Source organism: Parus major, chromosome 18, assembly GCF_001522545.3.
Source record: "Parus major isolate Abel chromosome 18, Parus_major1.1, whole genome shotgun sequence".
In the NCBI taxonomy this organism is placed as follows: Eukaryota; Metazoa; Chordata; class Aves; order Passeriformes; family Paridae; genus Parus; species Parus major.
In genome coordinates this window covers 4,086,867-4,113,993 of record NC_031786.1, presented here as the reverse complement: position 1 = coordinate 4,113,993, position 27,127 = coordinate 4,086,867, and the positions used below count along the sequence as shown (strand labels likewise).

General features: G+C 43.4%; 1 protein-coding gene across 5 annotated transcripts in view; it reads left to right on the top strand.

The window, feature by feature from the left end:
- Window positions 1-26,838, top strand: part of RAB11FIP4 (RAB11 family interacting protein 4) — a 111,523-nt gene extending 84,685 nt beyond the window's left edge. For 4 of the 5 annotated variants that reach the window (XM_015645916.2, XM_015645919.3, XM_015645920.3 and 1 more), the window contains 12 exons: window positions 7,136-7,359; window positions 10,669-10,860; window positions 12,352-12,486; window positions 13,906-13,941; window positions 14,885-14,984; window positions 15,408-15,511; window positions 16,036-16,176; window positions 16,726-16,807; window positions 17,069-17,206; window positions 17,675-17,833; window positions 18,166-18,309; window positions 20,094-26,838. In XM_015645916.2, coding sequence (XP_015501402.1) covers window positions 7,136-7,359; window positions 10,669-10,860; window positions 12,352-12,486; window positions 13,906-13,941; window positions 14,885-14,984; window positions 15,408-15,511; window positions 16,036-16,176; window positions 16,726-16,807; window positions 17,069-17,206; window positions 17,675-17,833; window positions 18,166-18,309; window positions 20,094-20,210 — 1,572 coding nt within the window. In that variant the 3' untranslated portion in view covers window positions 20,211-26,838. The remainder of the gene's footprint in view (window positions 1-7,135; window positions 7,360-10,668; window positions 10,861-12,351; window positions 12,487-13,905; window positions 13,942-14,884; window positions 14,985-15,407; window positions 15,512-16,035; window positions 16,177-16,725; window positions 16,808-17,068; window positions 17,207-17,674; window positions 17,834-18,165; window positions 18,310-20,093) is intronic. The other variant, XM_015645917.1, reaches the window with a different exon arrangement.
- Window positions 26,839-27,127: the final 289 nt, after the last annotated feature.

The window sequence follows — 27,127 nt, the reverse complement described above, 5'->3', positions numbered from 1 at the left end:
CCTCAGGCCCAGGCAACAAACCCTGGGGAGAGTTTGACGTTTTCTGTCCTCTCTCCCTGTTACTGCTGTTATGACTTTAAAAATAGAATGAGATTGTCTCATCTCAAGGCAAAGGCTTCTCAAGAGGGTTAATTATGTCACATTTATTATCTGCTCTGCAGATCTTTTTAGCCAAATATGCTTTTTTTTTTTTTTATGTTGTATACCAGCTTTTATAAACCAAGGTCTGCAGCACTCCCACACACAACACAAAGGTGCTGCTGAGTTACCCACAGCTCATTTCAGCATACAGCTGCCTGACTGGGTGCCCTGTCTGGGAGGAGGGGTACCTGTTGTGGGCTGTCCCAGCAGCTCACTCTGTGGGAAGGGTCGTGTTACCAGTCTGAGAGGTCTGGCAGCTTGCATAGTCACAAGCATTTCACTCTAGAAATGTTACCAGAGACTTTTCAGGTGATTAGATCAGGACACCTTGGGAGTTTCCTGAGTGATGTTTGTGAAGTGGTGGTGGTGTGTCAGCAGGGTGCCACTTCACACCACGTTTTCTAGATATGTGAAAGAAAAAGGAAACCATCCTGCAGTTCAGAGGTAAAAGTGCCTTAAACAATGCCTGGAACAAGGCGCCAAACGATGTGGTGGATTTAAATCTGAACTATGCGGTTGATGTGCTGGCCCCATCCATGCTGAAGGTAATGTACTGTTGTTCCTAACACTGCAGATTAGGATGTCTTTTCATCTGCACAGGGATTCTTCTTGTCTCGCTGACCCTCCAGTGATGGCTGATGAGTGTGCATGATAGTTCAGTAGTGGGGAGCAGCTCAGGGAGTGATGGGACACAACTTCAAAGTCAAGGGAACGGCTTTTAATTTTTTTACTTTCTTTAGAGGATCAAATTAGCAGTCTGCTAAAGCCTTTTAATGTTAAAACTTTTAGAGCATAAACAATGACCTGTGAAAAGGAGTGCTTGGATCTGGACCCTGCATATGATGAAGTCTGGCATCTCCATTATGGCCAATTAAAGTGACAGCAGAGGGTAAACACTCCTGACTCCTGCGTTCCCTGGCTGGCTCCCGGCTGTACGAGGCCTTTCTCCTCTGGCTTGGAAAAGGCACGATGTCACTTTGAACTTCCCAGCCAGAGCACAGGACAGCCTTTCAGAATCCCTGTGCCCTCTCCTCGTGAGGTTCAGCAGGAACAGCCCAGAAGCTGAAGCTTGGTCTTCCAGTGGAAACCTGTTGTCCTTGAATTGCACAATTGTACGAGAGGCAGATGTTATCCTGCAGAGGGAGGCGAGGCTGGCAGTGCACTGCAGCACAGGCTTGCCCTCTCTCCGGGGACTCCACTGCCTTTCCAGAATGCTGTCCAATGCTCGATGCAAGATCTGTATCTTAGGAATAATTTTGCCCCTAGAAGTTCCTTCCAATACCCACGACAACCTGTGAAGTTTTGCCTTAAACAGAGGTTCAAATATTAGATTTGAGTAACTAAACAATCACAGGAAGCTATTGCATTGACCAAACTACCTTGTGGCCCCAAATAGCTTCTTGTTTGAACAGCTTAGTAGAATAACAGTGCTCTGCACCCTGATTTTGAACTCGGGAGAGATTTTATATTCCCAGTTAAATGGAGAGTCTGGGTGTTCTTCCGTGTTCTGCAGCAGGAGGTGGAAGTGGTTTCTGTGACTTCCTCTCTCCCCATCAGCCAGCCTGTGAGCAGCAGCATGCTGTCCCCTGTGCACAGCCACAGCAACCTGGGTGAGCCAGAGCCACATGTGGGCAAGAAGGAGCTGGCTGTGGGTGAGAGCTTACTCACGTCATGGGCACAGATGCACATGTGTGGTCTCTCTTAGTGCTCCTACATTTTCTTCTGTCTCTTCCTCGTCTCTCCTGTTCCAGTCAGTCAGATCAAAGGGTAGATCAGCACCTCCCCACCTCTGCCTGACAACTGAAAAGGAAAGGAAATACGCTGGGGAAAATCTGGGCTTTTAAAAAAATGTTCATAGCCCACTTGGTGTAAAAATGCAAATGTTTATAGAGGAGTGGCTGTTTCTAAAACACATTAGTGAGAAATGCTTCACACCCTTCTTTGTCAGTCGGTAATTAAGAGAATATTTGCCTTCTAATGCAGTGGCTGCTTAAATAAAGATGACAGACTGTGTTTTCTCTGATGATGGAGAGCAGCAGTAAGTAACTTTCATTGGAGACCAAGCCTGGCACACCTCCTCCCTTCCAGTTGTGGTGAGGTGACTTTTCCTTCGCTTTTGCTGGGAAAAAACGTGGCTGGGAAAGGTGCAGAGACTCAGACTCGTATCTGTCCCACAGCAGATTCAGCTTGTCAGCAGGGTCAGAGGCGTGATCCTGGTGAGGGGAGAGCCATGGCTCATCTGCATGTGCCATTTCTTGTTTCTGGTCGTGTGTGAGTCCAGCTCTTACTAATCAGATTGCACAGTGCTGGGATACTTGGGTCCTCTTTTCTTCCCTGTCTCCTCCGGCGTACTGTGAGGCTGTCTAAATGTCAGGGGTGCTGGTGGTTCGGGTGTGATGGGAGTGAATTTTAACGAGGCTTGTTCTTCAGCATGAATGTATTGATGTAGGCATGCCATGTAGCCTGTCTGTCAGCCAAGTTTCTAGCTTTCAGCTGTTTTATATGCATATTTCGGAGATTGCCTCCAACCTGGGAAATCCCAGTCAGGTCACTGCAGGGCAAGGCAGAGCTCTATTCCCATACCCACCTAATGCTGACACTGCTTTCCTGCCCCACGAGGATCAGAAGGAATCCATGGGAATCGGTGTCTTCTGGCTCCTGCTTCTGTTTGGGGTGGCTGTTGCAAAGGCAGGCTGGGCTTACTCATCTGCCTTCAATGCAGCCACACAATGCCTCTTCCGAGGAAGGGAATTCATTAGTTTCTGTGAAGTGGCCCTGGATCTGTGGGCAGCAGGTGCTTCTATAGAGCAAACTGTTGCTGAATATTCAACAGTTGCTATACAAGCGTCTGGCCGGCTGCCTGTGAAGCACTTGGAGTTATCTTGAGCATCCGATTAGATAAAAGTGCAAACCACTTAGGGCTTTAAAGCTACCCGCAGCTATGTTGTGTTGGTGGTATTTTAACGTTCAGGGCTGGGTTTTCTTTTTATGAGAATCTTCCAAGATCATAAGCAGCAGCTTTATCTCTTTTGACTCAGCCAACAAAGAAGGGAGCTGCCTAGGAGAATGACAACGCCAGTGATTCATATTCAAGTCGTCAGAACTTCATTCTCTTGCTGGTTTCTGCTAATGACATGTGCACTGGAAACAAATGACTCAGGCTAGAAGTGTCTATTCGTCTTTAAACTTCTTAAACTCCCCTTAGTCTCAAGTTAGCTCTCTTAAGGCTACCTGAATAACACTTGTTCTTGCCAACCTCTAATTTGGTACGTGAAATCATGAAATACTGTAGATATCTAAACTATGAAGGAATATTTTGAGAGGCTAATGTGTGCAATCAACCTTTTTTTTCCAGTTTAATTTCTTTAGGTGTGGTTTGTAAGCAGCTTGTGCTAGATGTCATCATTGGAACTATAGTTCTGTGAGAAACCAACATCACTGAACAATTACAGCTTCAAATAACTTACAGCTTTACTCAGTAAGGTGTGGATGCCTGTATATTGTTTGCCAGTGACATGCCCCGATTCTGTTGTCTTGTAATAGCTTACTTAACCTGTTGTTAAGTTAAGTTAGTTGTTTTAAAGATGCTTTGTCTGTGTTCTCCTACTGGTTATTCAGGCCACAAAAGGAAGTTTTAATTAAATTTGTCATTGTGAGAGTGGCACTGGAGGCTGGTTTCACCCAGGGAGCTGAAGAGACACCCGAGTGGTGTTACCCGAGTTCCATTCTTTACAGGATCTGCACAAGGGGTCCTCATGTGCTGGGAATGTTCCTTTGTCAGGGATTCCACATCCTTAAGCTCTCCAAGCTCAGCACTGGAGTGTGTAGTCCCTACCCACAGGGAGCAGGCAGGCTGGAGCACAGTCCTGCTGCTGTACATCACCTGAAATTGTGTTAGCACCGATTGGAGGCAGACCATGAGCACTTCAAAGCGTGAACTGACAGCTACTGGAGCTCAGCTCTCCTGCTCCTGGCACGGTCATTGGTGGTGCTGATGGCTTTGACAGGGCTGAGGTCTTCAGCTGTGATTCTGCTGCTGGGTGCTCAGGAGAGTGGCTGGGATGTTCTTCCTAAACATCCACTTGGTTTGCATCAGGCAGTGGGGTCAGGCCAGGTTTGTGAAGAGGGGTCTTGGCAATCTGGGATGTGGAATCTGCTCTCCCTCTGTGAGGGAGCAGCTATGGGGAGCTCCTCCAAGGAGCTTGGCTGGCCTGAGTTCTCCATTTGTCCAGTCCCCATCAATCCCTGAGCTCCCCACTGCTCGAGGATGGGATCAGCAGCAGGGAGGATGTGTTTCCAGGAGGGGTTCCAAGTCTTGCAGTGAGGCATTTCAGAAGCTGTAAAGCAGGTGTTGAGGCTTATGATGGATCATAGATCATCACCTCCAAAAACTTTTCTTTTTTTTTTTTTCTTTTTTTCTTTTCTTTCCAAGGGACTTTGAAGTGCAGGAATAGAGGAATTACACTTTGGAAGAGAATCCCTAGCACTGAGCAGGCTGGGGACTGCGAAGTGCGTGCTGTAGGTGTGGATCAGCTCTCCCATACAAGTAAATGTGAAAGTTGCCAGGAAGTGACAGAGAGAAGTGAGCCCTCAGCCCATAGAGATGACACTGCACGTTTAATTGCTAATGGACTCTCGAAAGAGCACCTCAGCTGCTATTATTGGAAAAAGCTAATGTGTGGTGTTACCTACAGGGAGCAAAAAGGGAGTCTTTCCTGATCTTCTTGACCTTTACTTTCTTGTGTTAATTTGTTTAATACCAGGGAGATTTTCCTGCTGGAAAAACTTGCTTAAGCAGAGACTTCTCCAAGACCTCTGAAAAAGATGTGCTAATTGGGAGCTTCAGGGATCCACTGTGTACTCCTTGCCCCTCTCTTTCCCTCCTGGATCAGACTTTTACCAGCTGGTGCAATTCCATAATGGCGGTCAGGCTTTATTGCATTAAACTTGTTAAGAAAATAGGAGGTCTGTGCCTGTGGGGCTCAGTGTAGGGGATGAAGCTTCAGGAAAACATTAGATAAATAAACACTTCTGGCTACTTTTGAAACATTGTAATTGCTCCTAGCCATACTTGCTTTTTCAACACCTATTAAAAAGGACTTACTGCTTGTGCTATTTCTAGGTCCCAAGAGCAGCAGTGGCATTTTCCCTGCTTGCTTTGGGAGGGTACAACGGGCAAGTCAGGTGTGCTGAAGGGTCCGGGGCTAAGGCAGGGCAGGTTCCAGGGCTGGTATGTGACCTGCCAAAGCAGGGGCTCGCTGGGAATGAAGGGCTGTGGCTCAGAGCTAGAAATCTGATTGCATGAGGCAGCGTGGCTACAGTAAATACTACATGGCATATAACAAGGATAGATAAATCCTTTGGGATATCTCTCGAAGCAGTATCTCAGAAAAGTTTCAGGTATAATAAAGCTGACACAGAAAAGCGGGAAAAGGCTTTTTGAATAGTGCCAGGTGTCTCACTGATGTTGCTTGTTAATCTGGAAGGTCTGCTGAAAGCTCAGGTAGAAAAGCATCCAGGTGTCTGCTCTGAGTATGTACCTGGAGTTTCAAACACAGCAGGCAGTGCTGTCCTTTCCCTGCTGGGGTATTCATCAGTTAATGAGGTTTGAGCAGGGGGGGTGTTTGGAATTTCTTCAGCCTCCATATGTTAGGAGATTAGTTATATAAATTGGTATGTCAGGAAAAAGGTGGATGGTGAGACCTGCATTTCCAATAGGAGTTTCTGAAAATCTTGAAAAACTGTAGCTTCTGCCTGGCTCTTTTCCTGCTGATGTGGAAAAGACAGTTTGTGTCATCAGCACAGAACATCTCTGGTTCTGCAAAAGGAGGTTTGAGTTTCCATGGCTCCAGCAGAAGAGTGTCCAGAGGCTGTGGGGGTGGACTCGAAGCTGAGCTGTGGCAAGGAGTGTCTCAGCAAACATGCTCACCAGCAGGGCAGGGAGTGCTGGTGATACTGCCAGTGCCTTGGGATTCCTGGGTGGGATGGCAGTTGTGCCTTAACACGAGGTTTATCCCTGAATGAAGTGCTCCATTCCCTGTGCCAATGAACTCAGCTTCAAAAGCTTCACTTGGTAGTTGTAGCTCAATGGTAAGGCTGCCTGTGGAGCTTTGGAGTGGAGCTCTGAGTCAGGACTTGCTCTGCAGCTCCGAGTTATTTGTATCCTGCTGGATGGAAATTGTCAAAGCAGCATTGAGTGGCTGCTTATTAAAGGATAGAGTAAAATCTTAGCCTTTATTTTTTCAATTAAGAATTTTTACTTGTGCCTCAGGGACAAGCAAATACAACCCAGCTTGTCTTGGCTATTCTTAGTATTTGTGGGGCAGAAGGGGGAGGGAAAGGGCAAACAGCAAGAGCAAAGACTTGCAGTAATGAGAATGATGTCTTATTTTAGTTCATACTTAATCAAGACATGTGGTTCCAGGAAGCAGGAAGAGATGATTTTGGGTTTTTTTTCTGCTCTCATATATCTTTGATTATCACCAAGACTTACCCTAAACAATTTAACACCTGCCAGTTCTTTTTTCACCTTACAAATTTTTGCCCATCCTCAAAGACAGACTAAACTGTGAGGCTTATCTGTTTTGCTTTTGTTTTATCTGTAATATTAATTAGAGGACCAAGTCTTGGTGACTAAGGTACTATTATCTCTCAAAAGATGCCTAATTTTGTTATAAAACTTTGAGGATATTTATTGCTTCAAGTACATTTTGATGGTGAATTTGGGTAAAACTGACTGCATTTTATAGCTGGATGTTGTGTCCTTCTCTCCTGGGAAGTCAGACAGAACTTGAGCCCCTCTGGAAGGTACAGGCTACTTTATTGGCTTGCAGGAACTGGCTCTGTAAAGCAGGTCAGCTTTTTGTTTCATGGCTTTTATTCAGTATCACTCTTACTTACCAGGGTATCCAGAGAGTGTCTTACTGCTTCTTCTGTGTTGGCTGAACTGCCTTGAGGGATGATCTGAACTGACTCCTGATTTTCCTTGTGCCAGGGTGGTGATATCCAGGACTGTGCCTACTTGGACAGCGAAAGCGCCTACAGCGAGTCGGAGCTGTTTCCTGATGAGGACGTGATGACTCTGGCACAGCAGGAGGTTCACCATGAGTCTGACATGGACAGTGCCATCGAGAGCGCCCAGAGCTCGGAGGCCTCGGACGTCTGTCGGAGCGAGGACAAGGACGGGGTGCTCGGTGGCCTCTTCCTGCCTGGTGACAAGTGAGTGCTGCTTTTGCTCTGTGGCGTGTGCCAGGGAGGAAGGAGCCTTTATATGGATAATCCCTACTGATGGAGGCTGAGAATGGCTGATGGATTTAGAAATTTAACATCCATTTACAACATAAGGGGGATGGATGTCCAGGTCCTCTAAGTGGCTTAGATAGTCTCAGTCCTGGCTCCTTCTGGCACGTTCTGTGAGTGCTCACAGGATTCAAGTGCTGTGTGGTGAAGTGAAAGCATTGGGTCTCTCCAAAACAGATCACTGCATTAGCATCCCCCAAAACATAAATTCTTCTCTGTTGACATAAGTTTTATATGCTGTAATTAAAACTAATACTTCCTGCAGAGAAGTTCAGTATGGGGAATACTGCTGTAGTCTTTTGTACATCTTTTACCCGATGTTGTGGGCTCTGCTGGTTTGCTTTGCAACTTCATGTAACAAGTTAATTCTTTGTGTTTCTAATTTTCCATAACCTTTATTGTCCAACAGTAAATTGTGTGTAATATGGGATGTCCTGGCATGTGCATGTGTAACCATAGCTTGCTGTTAACACCAGTGTCTCTGTAACCCTAACTTGACTCTTCCCAGGTGTGTACCCAGGAGTGCTGGGTAAAGATGACTGTGGGGGAAAAGGACCCAATTTGGTTTAATCCTGCTTTGAACGGAATTAATGCAGTTACCACAGCGCAGAGCTCAGCTGGGCTTGCTTTGTAAGCCTCTGCCTTGTTTTCCCTATTTTTGGCCTGTCATCTTGATTTGTGCCTCTTGAGCTTTGTTCATTGCTAAGGCAGCCTTTCTTCTTCTCTCCTGGGCCTCCTCAGATGCTCTTTATGCTGCCTCATTCCTGCCTTCCTCCTGAATTTCTCAGCTAGCTGAGTTCTGGTCTTCTTCCATTTGCCCAAGCAACCTCAGAGACTTTATCAAGATAATTACAGTTTCCATTAGCTCTTTATCAAACTTGTCTCCTTGGCATTCCCAGTTCTCCAAAGCCCCATCCTTTTGGTGACTGACTTTTTCCCATGCTGTGTTTGAAATGTTTTTCCTCCCAGCTGTGCCAGTCAGGCTCTTGTGAAGGGGGTGGGCAAGGCATTGTGCCTCCTGTACTCTCCTTCTAGGGCAGGCAGGAACTACCAAGAGCTACTGTGCTACTACTGATAGGCCTTGATTTGTCCTGAGACCTCCTCAGCTTTAGTGAATCTGCGGGAGGAAAGCATGAGAAGCTTCATGCCTTTCTGTTAAAGGAGGCAATAGAGCTATTTACTTTGGGCAATAGAGAGGTTTACTTTGCTGCTTGCTGAAGAAACAGGTGGGTTGTGTATCAGGTGTGTCAGCCCTCTGAAATCCTGCTCTGAAGGAGATTACCTGCAAAAACACAAACAAACAAAACCACAAAAATAACTACAAAAAACCCAAGAAAACACAAACAAAAAACACCAAACACTTGAAAGTTCCCTTTAGAACTTTAGAATGAGAAAAGTAGGTCACTTTTAGCAACTCTTTTGCAGATGACTCTGCAATTCCTAGGCCTCTAATCTTGGTGGTTAAAGGAGCTGCTTCCCAAACTGATTTGGTGTAGCTGCAATTGAGATGCAAACAGCAGTAGGATTGTAAGATCTCCCAAAAACTTATCAATACACAGTATGTCTGTGGCACAGCAGCACTTTATGAATCAATGTTTGTGTGATATGTTGAGCTTCTCACGAATCCCTCAGCCAAGGAGCCTTGTTAGATAAGTTTGATCTATTTCTAATACGAGTATTTCTACCTTCATCCTTCAGTAGTGTGCCTGGCTTGACTTGCCCTAATTTCTGTTAATGTGAATTAGATAAATGAGTTGCAGGTTATAAATGGATCTCATCAAAACAGGCGAAACAAAAGAGCATACATCTGAAATGTTGGCAGGCTTCCTCTGCTACTAATTGCTTTTGGAGGGAAGGGATATGCAAATGATGCTTGCACCATCCACCAAAGGAACACTGGTGCATCTCTTGTTTACAGCTCACAAGTGGAGTATTACAGAAAGAAGGCTGTCCCTGTAGAGAGGTTGAGAGGCTCAAGGTAGACTCAGAAGAAATTTAGGAGGAAATATTGTTGAGCTGCTGGAGAACAATGTCACCTGGGAGCAACTGTCCCATGGCTCAGCTGGTGGAGCTGGAGATAAAAGCACTGTGCACTGAAGCAAAGGAAGAGAAAAATGTAACCCAATCTGCATAAAGTGCCAGGAGATTCCATTAGTGCCTGGTCTGTCCTGCAGAGGCCTTGGATTCTGCTGTAGAGGGGACAGTTGGGCAATGCCAGGACCTCAGAATTCAAAGTCTATTTCAGGTCTTCCAGGTGTGTTTTCCATAGGGAGAAGTTTGTTTGTAAGAACTTTTTTGTGAGTTTGCTGGCTTGTCTATTTGAATGCCTCACCAAGGTGGGAGCTGAGCAAACCTGTGTAAAATGCCTGCAGTCTGCAGGTGCACTGCACAGGGCTGTCTGGACTCTGGGCAGGTGAACCCTGTGCACCCTCTGCAGCCACCTTGCTCTGTTTTAATAGATTTGATGTGCTCAGAACTGTTCTGCCAGCTGCTTTCCTGTGGTGCCTGACTCTGCTGATCTGTTTACCTATCTGCCCTCTTTCTCTGAAGTCATAGGGTCCTGCCATTCCCTACCCATTTAACATCATTTTAGGTATTTTTCTGGTAGTTAGACAGCCTTTTCTTGTGGTCCCTATCTCCTCTGAAAGACAGAGTTTGTCCTGATGGAAGGAAGGGCAGGAACCCAGCCTCCATTAGTCACATCAGTAGCTTTAGTGACTCTGGTAAGCAGTGAGCTGAGGTTTCTTTCTTACCACACAGAGGAGAGTGGCTGGAATTCCTGGGATGTGGGAGAGGGTGTTTCTGGATTACTGGGAAACTCTCTGATTGTGGAATAAAGTGACAGCCTCTGTCTTACACATGTTCCTCTCACTATCCCATATGTTTTGGAGCTGTCTGCATGGTTCCTGCATTCAGAGCAGAAATTCCCATGTGGTCTTCTTCACATTGGAAGTGGTGGCTGAGGATCATCAAAGTGTGCTCTTTAAAGCAAGATGGTTTGTGTTGATCCAAACTTGTCACACAGGTACCTTTTTCGTAGATTCTCATGCTCTTGTCTCTCAAGGCCACTTTGTCAGCTGCACATCAGGTACATTTAGCACTTCAGGGGTTTAGCACAAAGGTGGGTTACAGCTTCAAAGAGGGCACAGCCTGTGAAGGTGGAAGGTTCCATATGAGGTGAGGTGCTATCAAAGTCGGCCTTCGAGATGTTTTGACCTCTTGTTTCAGGTCAAGTCCTCACAACCCTTCTGCAGCATCTGACCTCTCCACTTATTCCACCGCCTCTCTGATCAGTAATGAAGAACAGTTTGAAGACTATGGGGAAGGAGATGATGTGGATTTTACTCCCAGTAGCCCATGCCCTGATGATGAGACCAGAACCAACGCCTACTCTGACCTTGGCTCATCTGTATCTTCCAGGTTGCTCCTTATTCATTAACAAATGATTTTTCATTTTTATTCTTCTCTGACCATAGCAGAATTTACTCTGGTTAGATAGATTTACCTTAAAATCAAAATGTTATCAGTTCATTTCCTGCCCTCTGATTGACAGACTGTATTTAATAAGAGCTATAGCAAATATGTTGTTTCTGATAACCTCTGTTGGGTTCTGTTGAAATAACTGGGCTATTTTGCTTGTAGAGATTTCTTTCTATTGTAGACAGTAATTCCACAGTTCAGGGATGGTATTGGAAGGAATCTGCAGCAAAGGAAACCAGCTTAGCATTGTGTACCCACCCTGATACAGGGAAGAGTTACAAGAGAGCTGTTTCCATTTAGTGTTCTGATACTACAAATCCTTAGCACTAATCTGTGAGGGGAAATGCTGCAATTTTCTCAGGAGGTTATTTGAAACAAGCATCCTATTGACTTGGAATGTCTTGGGAAACAGTAGCTGCTGTCTGTTAGGAGCTAGAAATGCCACAGCAGTGCACTTGCCTCCTGCATGTATCCTCTGTCTCTGCAGCTCTTACGTCCTGTGGCCAAGGCAGATCCAGATTTTACAGTCTTTCCCCCAAGCAAGGGAATGGGTGAGCAGGGTTGGGAAGAGCTGAGCATGAAGGTTCTCTAGGATTTGTTTGCTTGGATCAATAGCACACAGAGGTCTTGTCTTCACTGCTAACACAGGACAAGCTCACTGCATCTTTCTGTTCTGCATGCGACCCCCAAGTGCTCCCCTCTGTTTCCAGCATTTCTGCAATCCAGCCTGGCCACCTCTCTTATGCATGCAGAGCCCTCTCCACTTCCCCCTCATGATGATGGCTCGTGTCTTTCATCCCCTCTTTCCTCAGGTTTATGCAGCACTTTCCATTCTCATTCCTGGGGCTCAGTACACATCATGCCATGATTGCTCTCTTTTATTTGAGTTTATTTTCTCTTTATCGTGCCAAGGGGTATTGTTACCTCCTCTATAGACCTGTGTCCACTTCTCCCTTCCTCCCCATTCCAGCATTCCAGGGATCCTTTCATCCTACCATCTGAGGGGGATTGCGTGACTTCTTATCAGACCACTCTGTTTTCCATCTTCCTGCCTTTCTCTTGGAGAGAAGACTCCTCAGGTTGCATGCCAGGCTTTAGTGGGAAGATGGGCAAGATGAGAGGGGGACATAGCTGCCTTTGCTATGTGCATCACAGTGGGCCCCATGTAACTTTTGCTGTTGTTTGGTCACCCACACTGATTCTTTCCACTGCCACCCAGAAACATCCACGTTCTCTGCAAGGCCTCAGCTCAGACAGGTGGACTTGCCCTAAGAGTAGCACTGGCCATCATCAGCTCTGATGTAGATGAGCTGTGGCTAGAGATGGTTCTTCAAATTCCCTCATCTGTGATTCTGACACACAGACACGAGGAAAACCTGATGTGTGGGTTGGTTACCACAGCCAGTAACATCTCTCCTTTCCTGCAAACAGCGCTGGCCAAACCCCCCGAAAAATGAGACATGTTTATAACAGCGAGTTACTGGATGTTTACTGCTCACAGTGCTGCAAAAAGATAAATCTTCTCAACGATTTGGAAGCCAGGCTGAAAAATTTGAAAGCAAACAGGTAAGCAGCTTATTGCAGTGCTTTTGGCAACGCTGCCTTGACATGGGACTAATTGCAGGAGGAGAGGGAGAGAGAGCCCCTCTCTGTTCTGTATCCCATTCCATCTTACACATGTGTTGTTCTTACAAAACAGTAAGAAATTTAGACTTGGATATGTAGCCCAAACCAAAATGCTGTTCTTCATCAGCTGTTAAATATTTTTCTGGTTTAAGGTGCAGACATTATTACTAAACTCAAATATTTTAACCAATGAGCTCTTTGATTGCAGAGTGAGAGTGATATTTCAAGGAATTTTTCCCAGGAAGTGGGATCTGCTGTGCTGCTTAGTGCAGATCTACAGTTAGCTACTGCTTTCTCCAGGTGGGAAGGAGGGATCTCCAGATCCTTGGCTAATGCACATAACCTTACATACACCTCTCCTAAAGCTACTGGTCAGCAGAGGTACTTGGCTCCTGTGGGATTTTTTTTTGTGATGTCAAGAGAACTTGGAAAAATGATGAATCCTGTGGCAGAAGTTACTTTTGGAGTTCTTTGCAATTTCAGCCTTTTGGTTACATTTCTTTGCCACTCCATCACTCCTAAGCTGTGCTGAGCACTTAGAAAGTGCTTCTAACAATCACCTAGAGTTTTTGAAGGGAATTATTTGGTGGGATTTTAGCTCCCCCTAGAAACTGGATGTGAGTCCTGCCTGTCAGTGTAATCGTTGGGACTGGGCATGCTGTGCTCACTGCTGCTGCTCATGATGTGCAGCAGCACAGAACTTGTCATGAACAATGTTCCTGCCCTAGCAAGGAATCTGCCAACATCCAGACTGTGACCAACCAGGACTTTGGGAACTTCCTGAGGGAGGGAGGCTGGATATGCCTGATCAAAGCCGTGTCTGTGCACATGGAGATGTGATATCCTCTTACTGAGAGATGCAGCAGGATATTTTGATCTGGTTCCAGTGCTGTTGTCTGCAGCAAGGGGTCTTCATTTAGATAGCACCAGTCTCTGGCTGTACAGGAGAACTGTAAAAACTGAGGAAGGACCTCAGTTCCTGTGCTGAACTGGGAAGCATTATGGGGAAGGATAAACTAACTGTTCATAAAATCATCTAAAACCTGGAAATCCAGAATAAATGTCCATCACTAACTTGATGTCCCTTTGTGGTGTTTCTAATGTTAGTTTCGCTCTGATTTACACTGACAAATCTCTGCTAAATATAACAGTATTTGCAAATTGACTTATTAATGATCACAATAATTTGTGACTTTACTCATCTTTGTGTTCTTAGTAATTGCAGCTTTTCATTCAGTTATAAAAGAATATTGTTCACAAATTCATATTTTGACCTGGCTAAAAAAGTCTATTTTATTTCATTGTGCAATTAAAATTGAATCAAATAAGTGTTTAATTTCTGTGTCATTCCTTCTGTAGCCCTAACAGGAAAATATCAAGCACAGCTTTTGGAAGGTAAGAGCATTCAAGTTTTCAATGAATATTTGTGGAATCAGCTATAACAATTCCATAAGTGGGGGGTGGGAGATGAGTGGGAGACAAAATAATAAATAATAATAATATTATAGTTTTAGAAAAACAAAAATGTACCAAGTTTTTAAGGGAAGGGGTCTGTGTTTGGTAGGAGTGTTGCAGAATATAAAAGCCCCTGGTACTCTTGGAGCAGGCTCCTGAACTGGAAAGAGCTCTAAAATTAAAAATACTAAAATATAAATAAAATATAGTTTTTGCTTGTCTGCCAAATGTATTCCTTTGTACTGCTATTCTGTCAGTCCAGCTACTGCTTCTTTAACCCTCATAATGTGGGCCTTGCTGTTGTTGCCAAAATGTGAAGGAAAGCAAGAGCACTCATTTCAAAAGGACTAACAGAGTTGTCATCTTCTTTTGACTGAGTGAACCAGCCCTGGGCTGGGGAGGGCTGTGAGGTTCAAGGACATTTTAGGTAATCTCCAGTGTTACATATTCTGACACTATTCTGCAGTGGGAACTGCTTGAGATTTTTGGTTTTGGGGTTTTTTATTAAAGTTCTTACTGTATGAAATTTTCTAGCTTAACTGTACCAACCAATGTGCAGTGGTGACCTTCTTTTAAATTTGTAATAAGGCAAATACAATTCAGTGCATAGTGAATGAGACTTAAGTATTTTTTAAACTATGCTAATGCTGGTGGCAGATCCTATCAAAAGCAACAAAGAACTCACTCCATAGAACTAATGTTATTGACTGTGCTCAGTATGACTTCATTTAGCTACCAGTCTCTTGTAAGACTTGGGCTTAGACAGTTGTAATTGTCACTGAAATGATTGCACAGATTTTACCATCGGATGTTCAAAGTCTGAAGCCAGACTCTTTGTCCTTCCTCCTCATCAAGCAAAATAATTATCCTTCTGATCTTTCAGACAACTCTTCCACAACAGTAACTTCAGCAGCAGTAATGGCAGCACAGAAGACTTGTTCAGAGACAGCATAGACTCCTGTGATAATGATATCACTGAAAAGGTGAGAATCTCTGCTCTGTGTGTAATGTACCCAACCAAATCCTGCTGGAGCCCTGCATCAGGGGATCAAGATCTTGCTCAAAATTACCCATGATCTGTAGTAGCTTATTCAAAATGTCCTTGATGTTACATTACTTTTACAACTTTGCTTGGCAGTAATGCAAGAACTGAGCAAGCACAGATCTAGGCATTGTGTTAGGTTTTCTTTATGGTGTATTTGCAGTGTGCACCTTCAAAGAGCAGTGTGCACCTTCAAAGAGCATGCAGGGTCTGGTGAACTCAGAATTGCAGACTGTAATTTTACTGCTGGCTTTGCAGAGAATGCCCCATTTTTAAATGGTAGAGTAGCTAAATGCCAGTTAGGAACAGTGAAGAGGGGTTTGAAGAGAGATTCAAACTCAGTTTTCTCTGCTTGTCCTTCCAGGTAACGTACCTAGAGAAGAAGGTGACAGAATTGGAGAATGATAGCCTGACAAATGGTGACCTGAAGAGCAAATTGAAACAAGAGAATACACAGCTGGTTCACAGGTAACAAAACACAGAGCCAGCTCTTTTTACCATGTCAGAGCAAAGCTAGAGAGCAGCTGTGGGGGAAGGAATATTTCTACCTGTAAAGTATGACCAAGTCTTCTTCCTTAATGCTGACAGATGGAATAAGGCTTCATCTGAAAAGTCCTGGTGGAGTAGGGCTGCCTTGCTGAATTCTCAGCAAGAAGAGGCTCCAGACAAGTGTTTTTTACTGAGATATTACTGACTTATACAGAGAAAACTCTTCTGTTGTAAGAGAGGTTACCCCTGGTGGTTGGGTTTTTTTCCTTGCACGTAGAAGAACAGGCAACTGGGTCTTAGTCTCATCTTCTTGTGACCAAAAGAATAATAGATTAACTGATACTACTTAATTCTGTGTTTATTAGTAAATATGAGAGATACTGGGAGAGGTTAAATGCCAGAAGAGATGGTGAATTAGAATGAAGCAAAGTAGTAGGCAGGAAAGAGAGAGGCAATGAATTTACTTCTGAAGCTGTAACTGAAATGAGATCTGATTTCCTTAGAGTTCATGAGTTAGAGGAGCTACTGAAAGACCAAGAAACATCAGCAGAACAGACTCTAGAAGAAGAGATAAAGAGGCACAGAGAAGCTTACACCAAGTATGAAAAAGAGAAAGGCACTGAAATTGAACTGCTAAATACAAGGTAACAAACATCTTGGTGTCACCCTGAACAAGGAAAAAGATCTTCTCCTTGCTTTTACTTTGCTTGTAAATATAGGCTGTTCCCCAGCAGACAGTGCACAGATGGTGGCAGGTTGGCAACTCTGTAGAGTAGCTCTGCAGTCACATGCCTAATGCCCAAAAGCTTGGAGGATGCTTTACATTAATGCTTTAATCTACGTGGCCCATGTAAACAGCTTAGTTGGATATTTGGCATAGATTCAAGGAGGGAATTGTGACCAGTTCTAGTGAACATTTGTGCCTGTGTTTGTTTTCTCCAACTTTTATTTATTTTTTTTTTTCCAGCTACCTGTTATTAGGAGCACAAGAATCTGAGGGTCAGTGTAGCATTTTGGGAAAAATGAACCTAAAAACGAACAAGCAAAAACTCATGTTAAGAAGTGCTGTGATTAGAAAGATTTTCCCTATTTGGTCTGTCAAGTGCAAATGAGATAGCTTTTTAGGGCACTCTGTTTTTCATGTCTGCATCTTTGAAGAGGTATTTGCTGTAAGATTTTTGTTACTAACACAGGGTTCAGCAACTGGAAGAAGAAAATGGTGATCTGAAATGCACTGTTACACGGCTGAAATCCCAAACGGAGAGATTGGATGAGGTAACAAAACTCCTGAGTCCTTGAGCGATTTAGCAGCAGTTTATGTAAGAGCAAACTCTTACAGTGCTTGGCCCAGCTTCCTGAATTTTCTTTCCCTAAACAAGATTGTTAATGGAAATGAAACATTGGTCACCTTTAGAGGCAGGAATGTCCTGAGACACAAGGCAGTTTATAAGCAGCTGTGTCTGTAGGTTGATGTTGTGGGGCTGTGGGTGTGTCCTGCTCTCACCAGCCTGTTCTGAAGTTCTCTGTTTGTTCCAGGAGAGGCAGCGCATGTCTGATAGGTTGGAAGACACAAGTCTGCGACTGAAGGATGAGATGGATTTGTACAAGAGGATGATGGACAAGCTGCGGCAGAACAGGCTGGAATTCAACAAGGAGAGGGAAGCCACACAGGAGGTAAGTGTGAAGAGGGATGTAAGGCCAGGCAGTCACATACACCCTGCATGGAAGCCCTGCTGAGAAAGAATGGGCAGACAGGATAAACACTGAGAAAACCAGTGAAGCTATTGCTGAATTGTGTTTATGTGGGAAGGGTGCCCACAGAGCAATGAATGCTGCAAGAACACTTAATAAGTGCCAATCCCTGACCCAAAGGGTTTGCAGCTCTTTGAGAACTGTGTGCCCTAACGTTTCCTGTACTCTGTTTGCAAGGGAAATTATGCTTCTCGGGCATGAAGCTTAGCAATCACAGCCATTGGCAGCTCTGGGGCAGTTTAGGGGACCTGTGCTTGCAAAGGAAGAAGAGGAAGAGGTTGTGTTGTAGGACTGTGGTCTCAGCCAGGTTCAGGGAGTGCTTTTGCCTGAGTACAGAGGGGGCCATTTGCAGGGAGGGCTGCACTGACAAGACCTGTTTGCTGCCCACAGCTCATCGAAGACCTGCGGAAGGAACTGGAGCACCTGCAGCTGTACAAGCTGGAATGTGAACGTCCTGGACGTGGGAGAAGCTCTTCCTCCAGCCTGAGTGAATTCAATGCCAAAACCAGAGAGGTGGAAATGGAGCATGAAATAAAACGGCTGAAGCAGGTGAGCCAGGAAGGGCCTCACAATCCACATCAAATGTACAGGAATACCATGAAAAATGCAAGCACAAGCACACTGCCTTCAGATTTTGTCCCCCATTTCTCACACAAGTACAAGAGCCTCTATTGCATCTCTGCAGGACTTGTTTGCACTGTGATGTAAATTATGCCCCAGGAAAACTCAGGCAGGGAGGCCTTGTCACTGGAGCTGAGAGTTGCTGTCAGCTGTAGCCTCGCTGTATGTCATCCAAGCTACCTGTGATGTTAATTTTATTTTTTTTTAATAGAACCTTGTAGGAAGAACTTAAAAAACAATGTCTTTTCATCCTTAAATAGGAGAATCAGAAACTTCGTGACCAAAATGATGATCTTAATGGACAGATTCTAAGCCTCAGTCTTTATGAAGCTAAAAACCTCTTTGCAACGCAAACAAAAGCCCAGTCACTGGCTGCTGAAATCGATTCTGCATCGAGAGATGAGGTAATGTGCTTTTCTAATCAGGTACTACATCCAAGAATATGCAATTTTCCATGTAATTAACTGTCAAGGTTGGACTATCTGAAGTTGACAAATGAACAACAGAAAATCGTGCTTTGCTGGGAGTTCAAGGGTGTTAGAAGATTGCCTTAAATACAGCACTGTTCTGGTATCCTTATATTATAACTCTCCCATTTTCCTCTCAAAAAAATAGGAATTATTAGAATCTCAGTGAACTGTTTTACAGTTCTAACATCTTGTATCTTGCAGAGTAATGTGAGAGTGTGACATTAATTTCATACAAAAATGGCCATTGGTAGTTACTTTAATTTTTACTTTTTATTTTAGATTTAGTTCTAAGTTACTTCAGTAACAAGCTCTCACTTGGATATTTATTTGAGCTATATGTTCCCTGTAGCAGAGCTGAATTCTTGGAGAAAGTAACCTATGTGCAAATAATAACTTGGTAATGCTTTGAAAGATATTTTGGGAGCCCCATTTGTATGTGGGCTGAGTCCAGCTGGTGTAGCTTCTTCCTCTGAGCTCCAGGAGAGATTGTGAGATCTGGCCAATGGATACATGAGAGCTTCCAGGGAAGAAGACAGGTTAGTGGTGAAGGAGATCAAAGGAATTATTTGTCCTTGATGCTCTATCTCTTCCAGACAGAACTTCCCATTCTTTCATCAAGTAAAGTTGTGAGACAGAAAAGTCCTTTTTTACCCAGTCTGTACTGGACTGACCTGTCAGCCTTAGCTCCTGGGCAGGCCCTTGAAGTGAAGGCCCTTGAATTATATACTTGAAAATCAATTTCTTGCTGAACCAGAGCACTGTGAGGAAGGGCTGTTTACTTGTTGATCTCTAATTAGGTAAAAGCAAACTGGCTTTTGCTATTGTCGAGAAAAATCTGACTTTGCCCCTCTCAATCTCGTAGCTCATGAGAGGAGTATCCAGCACTCTCCCTTTAAAGGAGGAAGGTGCCTGAAGGCTGTGTCCCAGACTCAGCAAAACCTCACAGACTTGCACAAACTGTTCCCATTGTGCCATTTTTCCTGTATGATCAGAACAAATGTTAGAATCTGCAGATTCAGGGTGGGGCTTCTGTGAAGTCATATGAAAATGGACAGGCAAATAGCATGAGCTTTAGGAGGATCTGGGGCTCTGACACACCTTGGCAGCTTTGTCAGTTTGGCATTAAACATTCAGAGACAAAGAAATCTTCATCTTTGGAGAGGTTGAGAGGTCTTTTACAGCCCAAAAATCTGGTGAAACACATATAATTAATATAGAACACTGAATAGCAATTGGGTTGTTCTTCTGGAGTATGCAGTGGTTGTTTTGGGGTTTTTTTGAGAGAGTATGCACCTGATCCAGAGGAAGCACATATTTTTCCTGGTGCAAAACACTGAAATAAATACTAGTTCTGTTCAGCAGCCTTTCATGCAAACATCTTTAGATTTCAGTAGTTACGAAAAAAATTGAGTATCATGAAGCTCTTGCTGTGAGACAAAGCAGTTGATCCATGGTATGCAGGCTGGATTAGAATGTTTCAAATGACCTGCAAGAAGATCCCTGGAGATGACTGTTCACCACCTTCTCTGATAGCAAAGATCTGTAACATACAGAATTGTTTCTAATTCAGATACAGGGAGGAGCTTGAGTTAGAAAACCTGCAACAGGAGGAATTGGTGATCCTGAGCAGGCACTGGTCTCTCACCTGTCTCAATTTCAGGCTGTTACATAAACTACTGAGAATATTTCAGGAGTAACTTGGAAATGTTGTGTTTTAGCTCATGGAAGCCCTCAAAGAACAGGAAGAGATAAATTACAGATTGCGACAGTATATGGACAAGATAATTTTGGCAATCCTGGACCACAATCCATCTATCTTGGAAATAAAGAATTGAAGAGAATATGAGAAGGAAAAGCAGCAACTGCCTGATATTTCTGCACATGCCACTGGATCTAAGCAGCACTCTTGATACTGTAAATGAATCTATAAATATATATACACACTAGGTGTGAGTGTGGGTGCGCGGGTGTGTTTATATGATGTTTGGTACACTGTTATTTGTCATTGAATTGGCTTGGTTAGACTTTTTCCATGCACTTTCAATACCTGTGATGAGATGGATACTGTATATTAATGTAATAACAATATAACTGGATCATGCTGTTTTAGATACTGGACAAAATTACTCTACCTCTAGTTGTAAAAGTAAAAAAAGACAATGGAAACATATGGATGTGGCCCTAACTAAAGGAGCAAGAATTTTTTTCTTCGTTCTTCCAGGAATTTGGGTACCACAAACCAATTGACATACCCAGGTTCAGTTCCTGACTGGTGCTGACTGTGCAATTTCCTATTTGATTTAGTTTTAATACTTAAATCACACATCAGATTAAGAAAAAACACAAAACAAATACAACAAAAAACAAACTTTGGGAAAAGACACAAAGTAAATGGGAAGAAAAGGAAGATATTGCAGAATTTTTGCTATTTATGAAGAATCACCATCCACTTGTTTGCCACTGTCAGCACAAAGTGTTTTTGATGTAAGACCACTTTGGAGCCTGCTTTGGGATGCTCTGAGGCTGCTCTCCAGTGTGTGTGCATGTGTGTTTTTTTATGCCAGGGTCCCTGTAGCATTGAGGCAAAGAGCTTTTCAAATCTGTTCCCCTATTTTCAGGGGTATATCATGGGCCATTAAGATGAATTCTGAGATTCTGCCCCTTCCCCTCATGCTGATTTTAGAGATTTCACTGAAGGAATACATTCCATTTCTTACCAAAAAAAAAAATAAAAAAAATAAAAAAAAGAACAACAATAACAAAAAATTTGCATGAAATACCTGACTTCAGGGGGAGGAGGAGGACCCACCCTTGTCATGATGTGCTGAGTTGCTTTCCCACCGCAGATAGCTGCACTCCTTTGAGAATGGCATTTTTTGGGCAGGCTGTGCAGAGGAACGGCTGGTTCCTGGCAGAGGACAGTCTGATACAGAGTGGCTTTTAGGCAGGAAAAAGAGCTTCATCTTGCAGGAGTTGCCAATCTAGACTGAGTACACATGTGCATATCTAAAGCTCTGAGTAGGGAACACATCCCCATTTAGATGAGCAGTTGTGCAGGTGCTTAAGTGTGTGCTGCATCTGCTCATGGGTGTCAGTGGGACAGAACATTAAGCTTTAAAGTTGAGCGTATGCTTAAATGCTGCCTTAAATAGGGATGACTTCAACATGTGCCTGTGTTCTCCAGAGCTGGATCTATACTGTAGGGCTAGGACGTTTTTAATTAATAATGTAGCTTATATAAGGAGCCTATGGAATTGTTTGGGTAGTTGAATGCTAAAAACAAATTTTATTCCATGCACTTTTTTTAAAAGTAAAAGTTTCACACTTTTGATTCACGCCAACTGGCACAGAAAAATCAGCCAAGTGTCTGGCTTTCCCCAGTGCATAGAGACGTGTTTCCTCTATTGAATACACTCCCCAGAAGAATGTTACAGTAGCAATGACTGTGCTTTTCTGTGTATTTCTTGCTGTTGGCAGTGTCTTGCCCCTAGTATTCTCTTGATGTATCTTGGTGTGTATATGTGATGCATTTTTCCTGAATTTGAATACATAAAACTGTATTCAGTTATGGATGTAAATATATATATATTTTTTTCTGCAATCTCTGTGCTCTTGCCTTCAGTGATGTGTTACTGGAGTGATGGGAAGCAGGGGACCTTCTGAAATCAGGCATTCTTGAAGGCAAGAAAATAAAAACAGTTTGTTTCTATGTATCTGCATAGGCAGGTGTAAAGTAAGTGTAAAGAAAGAGGGACCAGAGGAATGACTGAGGGACACAAGACCCCAGTGCACAAAGGTCTGCAGTGCTCTGGGATAAATGGGACAGTCTGGTTCAAACAGTGATGTCACAGGGCTGTGTTCCTGGGGTAATGTGGAAGAAAGGATTTAAAGACCACTCCTTTGCCACCTGGAAATGGTGTAAGATGTAACACTGCAGCAGCTTCTGTTTGTGTAGAAGTAGATGGAACCCCATGGAAACCCCACACATCCACCTTTCCCACCTGCTGCTGTCTCTGGATGTGCCACCCAGAAGGTGGAAGAGGAACAGTTCAGCCAGCTCGGTGCTTCCTGCCTGCAGGACTCCTCACTTGCACTTCAGTGATGGCATTTCCCTCTCCCTGGTGCTGTCTGTGGGTAGTGCCAGGGACTTTACTCTTTTTGTAGGCCACAGAGAACTCTTCCACACTGTCTCAGGGGGCTGTTGCAAACCTGCTGTGACAAGCAGGGCTGGGTGACCCAGCAGCCCTGCCTCTGGAGCTGACTGTTTTGGGGAAGTTGCACTGCTGTCCTGCTCCATGGAGTGATTTTCAATAAGAGTGAAGTTGTTGCAGCTTAGGCTGGTGACTGAATGTTTTCCCCTAATTATTTTTAAGTAAACTGGACTCAGCTTCAAAATTTCAATGATCTAAAGTCCATTCCCATTAGGGTGGAACATCAGCAAATGTTGAGGACTGTTTCACTGAAAGCAAAGCCTGTGGACTTGAACAGAAAACATGACTATAGTGATAGCCAAGTTTTTGTGCAGATAATTGTATGTAGGAGGTGAACAGTCACTAGTAGTGACAAATAGTCACCAAATCTGGCTGATATCCAGAAAGAGATATTCTAGCCAAGGGTACCAAGCAGTGGAAATTTCTTAGGACTTGCAGGACTTCTTGTTCAGCTTTGTACCCAGCTGTGTTAGTATTTAGAAGCTCTTCCTTGCTCTAGTGTTTGCATTTGAAGAGATGTCTTACCACCATGTTGGTGGTGTTTGTAGCTGTGTTTTATTGTGTAAAGGAGGCATCCTTCTGCTCCTGTGGGGCCCGTGGTGTCATACTGCCATCTGTTACTGTGGAAATCATATCCAGATACTTGCTATGTTTGACAAATAATGTGAGTTGGAGGTGGGAGAGGCATTTCACTGGCAGATATATTTTCCTCTAAGGTATCCACCTCTAAAAATACTAATTAGCAATTGCATTCTTGGACTGAGTAACTGCAAATGTTAGACCAACTTGTCTTGCAACTCAAGCCCTGGAGAACCCTTTTATCCCAGAAAAGAAGTCATTGTGTTTTATGACATGCAGGTAATTTGGTAATAAAGGATCACTTGATGGCTCACTGGGACAGGGAAAAGAATGATCTGATACCAGTTTTGCAGAGAGTGCATATTTTCATCAAGTGTCAGACAGAGACTGGCAGAAACAGACAGGAGATGTTAAAAATAGGGAGACAACTCATTTTGCTGTCTGTTCTCTGATAAATGTCTTATTTCTTTGCTGTGGACATCCTTTGTGTTCTCAGGCTGGCCAGGAAAGCACAGCCTGCCTCTGTCAGTGTTACTGTTGGTGGAACAAGGGCCTCCCTTCCCTGGGTAAATCACTTCAGACACAGAAATATGGTATCATCTCCTTCTATAGCAATACACAAATGCAGTAAACACTCCTGTGCCAAACCCATGGTTCTATTTAACCTTTGGAGATGCAAACACAATCCCAGGTATTGTATCTTGATCTGTTCCTTGGTTCATTTTGACCTTACATTCTGAAAAGTTAAATGATATTCTGGTCAAACCTGTTGCAAACCACTACAGGTATTTCTGGACAGTGAAAAAAAAATTACTGGATTTTGGCTAGAAGCTGCCCATAGTCAGGCTAGTCCCACACAAGGTACTGCAGAAAAATTACCTCTTTCCAAAATTGCACTTAAAGAGTACCTGAAATATAGTCTCTCAAGATTTTTCTGGTATTGGCTGCTTCCTTCCAGACTTCAGATGCTGCCTAGTTCTGATTTCAGAATGATGCTTATTCAAAACTGCTTTGACATCAAAAGTAGATTTCTCAGCTTTTTGAATAGCTTCTATTTAAGACTGAAGCTGTTTGAGAATTTCTCTTGAAGTGCAACATTGATGAACTGTAACCATCCCATCTATTTTTAAGGAATTTTTAATATGCAAATATGTAGGAAGTTTCAAAAAAACCCTAGCAGCCAGTGTACTTTTGTTGCCAACTTTCCTTTCATGGCCTTTGGGAAAAATTCAGATATTTCTCAGCCAGCTCTGTAGGGAGTTGAACACAGCATTATTAATTCTCAAAGATGTGTATCAACAAATATTTTGCTGTCTGAGTGCAGCAATGCTCCATTTACTTTGGTAGAACTGCATTGCTCTCCAGAGAGGATCTAGACCGACAGTGTTTAGGCTCCTTAATCTGGTTTGTAAATGGGGCTTGGAAGCTGATATATAAACACACATTGTGGGCTGCTACACGAGACACTACTCAGTGGTCTGTGCATCATAGTGCCCGTGACATGTGATGAGTCTAAGAAGTAGAATTTACAAATAAAAGAATGCTTTTTTTTACATTCTTTAATGGCAGTGAATATGCAGTGGTTTTCTTTTAAAACAAATACTGTATGGTGTGGTCTGAGGGATTTTTTTCCAAGGAAGGAAGGAAGTAGCAGCTGATCAAACACTTGCCAGATCAGTGGCTTGGCTTATACTGATTTAAGTGAAAACTTGACTCAGACTTTACATGAGCAGTTCCTGGTGTAAGTAGCAATGCTCATGTTCTTGTCAAGTAATTTGTTACTCAAGAAACATTGTCAAGAAATCATGACAGGTGATGTAAAACAGCTGGTTGGTTTTAAAGGACATAGTTCCACGGTTCTGACTATTTGTTCCCTTGCATCTCAGTATTTTTGAATTCAAAATATTGCTCCTAGGAGCATTTTGCTGTTAAATCATGCATGGGTTTCTAGTTAATGAAACTCTGCATGTACCTTTAGAGTTCGATGAGGATTGCAGTTGGTGTTGGGTCCGCATCCTGTCATTCTGCATAATGCACAGGGAGTTGCTCTGATGTGCAAGAGAGTTGTTTCTTTCTGGAACTCTTCCTCAGTGTTGTGTTGACATTTACACTCTTGGACTTGTCCCCAGCCACTGTCAGGTGTCTGTGTGCCTTGGGGCAGCACTTTGAGAAGATGGGAGGGACAAATTCAGTATTCTTGGCTTCAATGTGACTTTAGCTACCAAGGCAAGAATTTCAGTCCTGTCTTCATACCAGGCCAGTCCTATCCTTGCCTTCTTTGTGGTCATGAAAACTGGTTGTGTCCCATGACAAAACGTTTTAGCTGATTCTCATGGTTTCCAAGCAGGTAGGGTGAGTAACCCTGAAGGTGATCCAGGTGAGGGATCCCTGGGATGTGCCTCAGTTCTGTCCAGGTGTCCCACAACACGCTCTACTGCCACACTCTGGGAGGCTCAGGCCTGCAGCTCAGCATGGCCAGCACATCACAGAGGTTGCAGCAGCAGCCAGTGAGGATCTGCAGGGAAAATCTGCAGGCAGGGAGGGCCACACTACAATAGTTTGCCACAGTGTGGAGCCAGCTGACAGGGCTCCTGGTGTTCTCTGCACCCTGGGTTTCAGCTTGCTGCCTTCAGTCTGGGGCTTTTGTTCAACTGCAAGAGTAGTACCTGGTCGAACGTACTGTTAGAGAGATTCGTTTTTACTTAAACTTACTTTTACTTAAACTAGCTGTACTAATGAAAACATTGACAAACATGGGCTTCTGCAGTGTAATTTGGACACCTAGCCCTGGAATGGAGGTGCTGTGAGTGGAGCAGCAGTGAGCTGTCAGCTTTGCTGTCACTATTCTGGACATGGTGACACCCTGGAAACCCCTCAGAGCCGCTGTGCCCCAGTGAGGGGTGGCAGGTGACTGTTCTGGGGGACACATCTGTGCAGATGGTAAGGAGGGCTGCAGATACTCCTCCTCCCAGTGATGATCTTGCACTCCACAGCATCAGCCCTGTTTTATTTACTACCTTATCCATAGCTAAATTATTCTGGGTTTGGAGAAAGGACATCAGAAGGAGAACCAAGAATTTAGTTAGTATCCTGTGAACACTTCAGTACACTACAGGGCAGTAAATGTTGCACTGATATATATTTAAATACTGAGACATTTTAAGAATTACTGTAAAATCAGTTGTGAGAGCCATTTGTTTTTCTCTGTTGCACAGACTAGTCACATTTTTTGCATGGTTACATATTTTAGTACTTGTGCCTTTTACTTCTCTGTTGTGAAGAAAACATTTTATTTTCACATTTTATCATCTGGTTTTTGACACTTTTTATATACACTTCTCTAATCATCTGGTTTCTTGTAATGTACATGTGTATATATAAAATAGATCAGATTTGTATTCATGTGCCTCTGAGATGTAAAAAATACTCATTTTGTACAGGTTTTTTTAGAAGCACTAGGTCATGGTCTAAATTACGTAGCAAATGAAATTTAACATAATTAGCAGTTCTTTGTCTTCTTTTAGGAATGTTGTATCAGCTGGTTGGTCTCTTGTAAGGCAATGTCACACACTCTGCAGATTTATTGTTGTAGTATTGTTATGAGACCAATTCTATCCACTTGTTGGCTTCAGTTAATTCAAAATAATAAAACAATTAAATGTTACAGTCTTGACTTGGTGATTATAGTTTTTATTTCCATTAAAGCAAATTTGCTTCCTTTTATACTTGAAATGGGCACCAGACCAAAACCTCATTTGAACACATTACCCATTTCAGGTTAACTTCCATTCTGGGATTATTTTTGTGGGATCAGGAAAGTGACTTACTTTGCCCATTGAAATGGAAAGAGAAATAACATTACCAATTCATAGACTCTCCGTCTTAGAGTGCCTGAAATTCTTTAGTTATTCCTTCTCTTCCTTCCCTGGCTTCTGTGGCAGTGTTTCCTAAGGACAAACCCT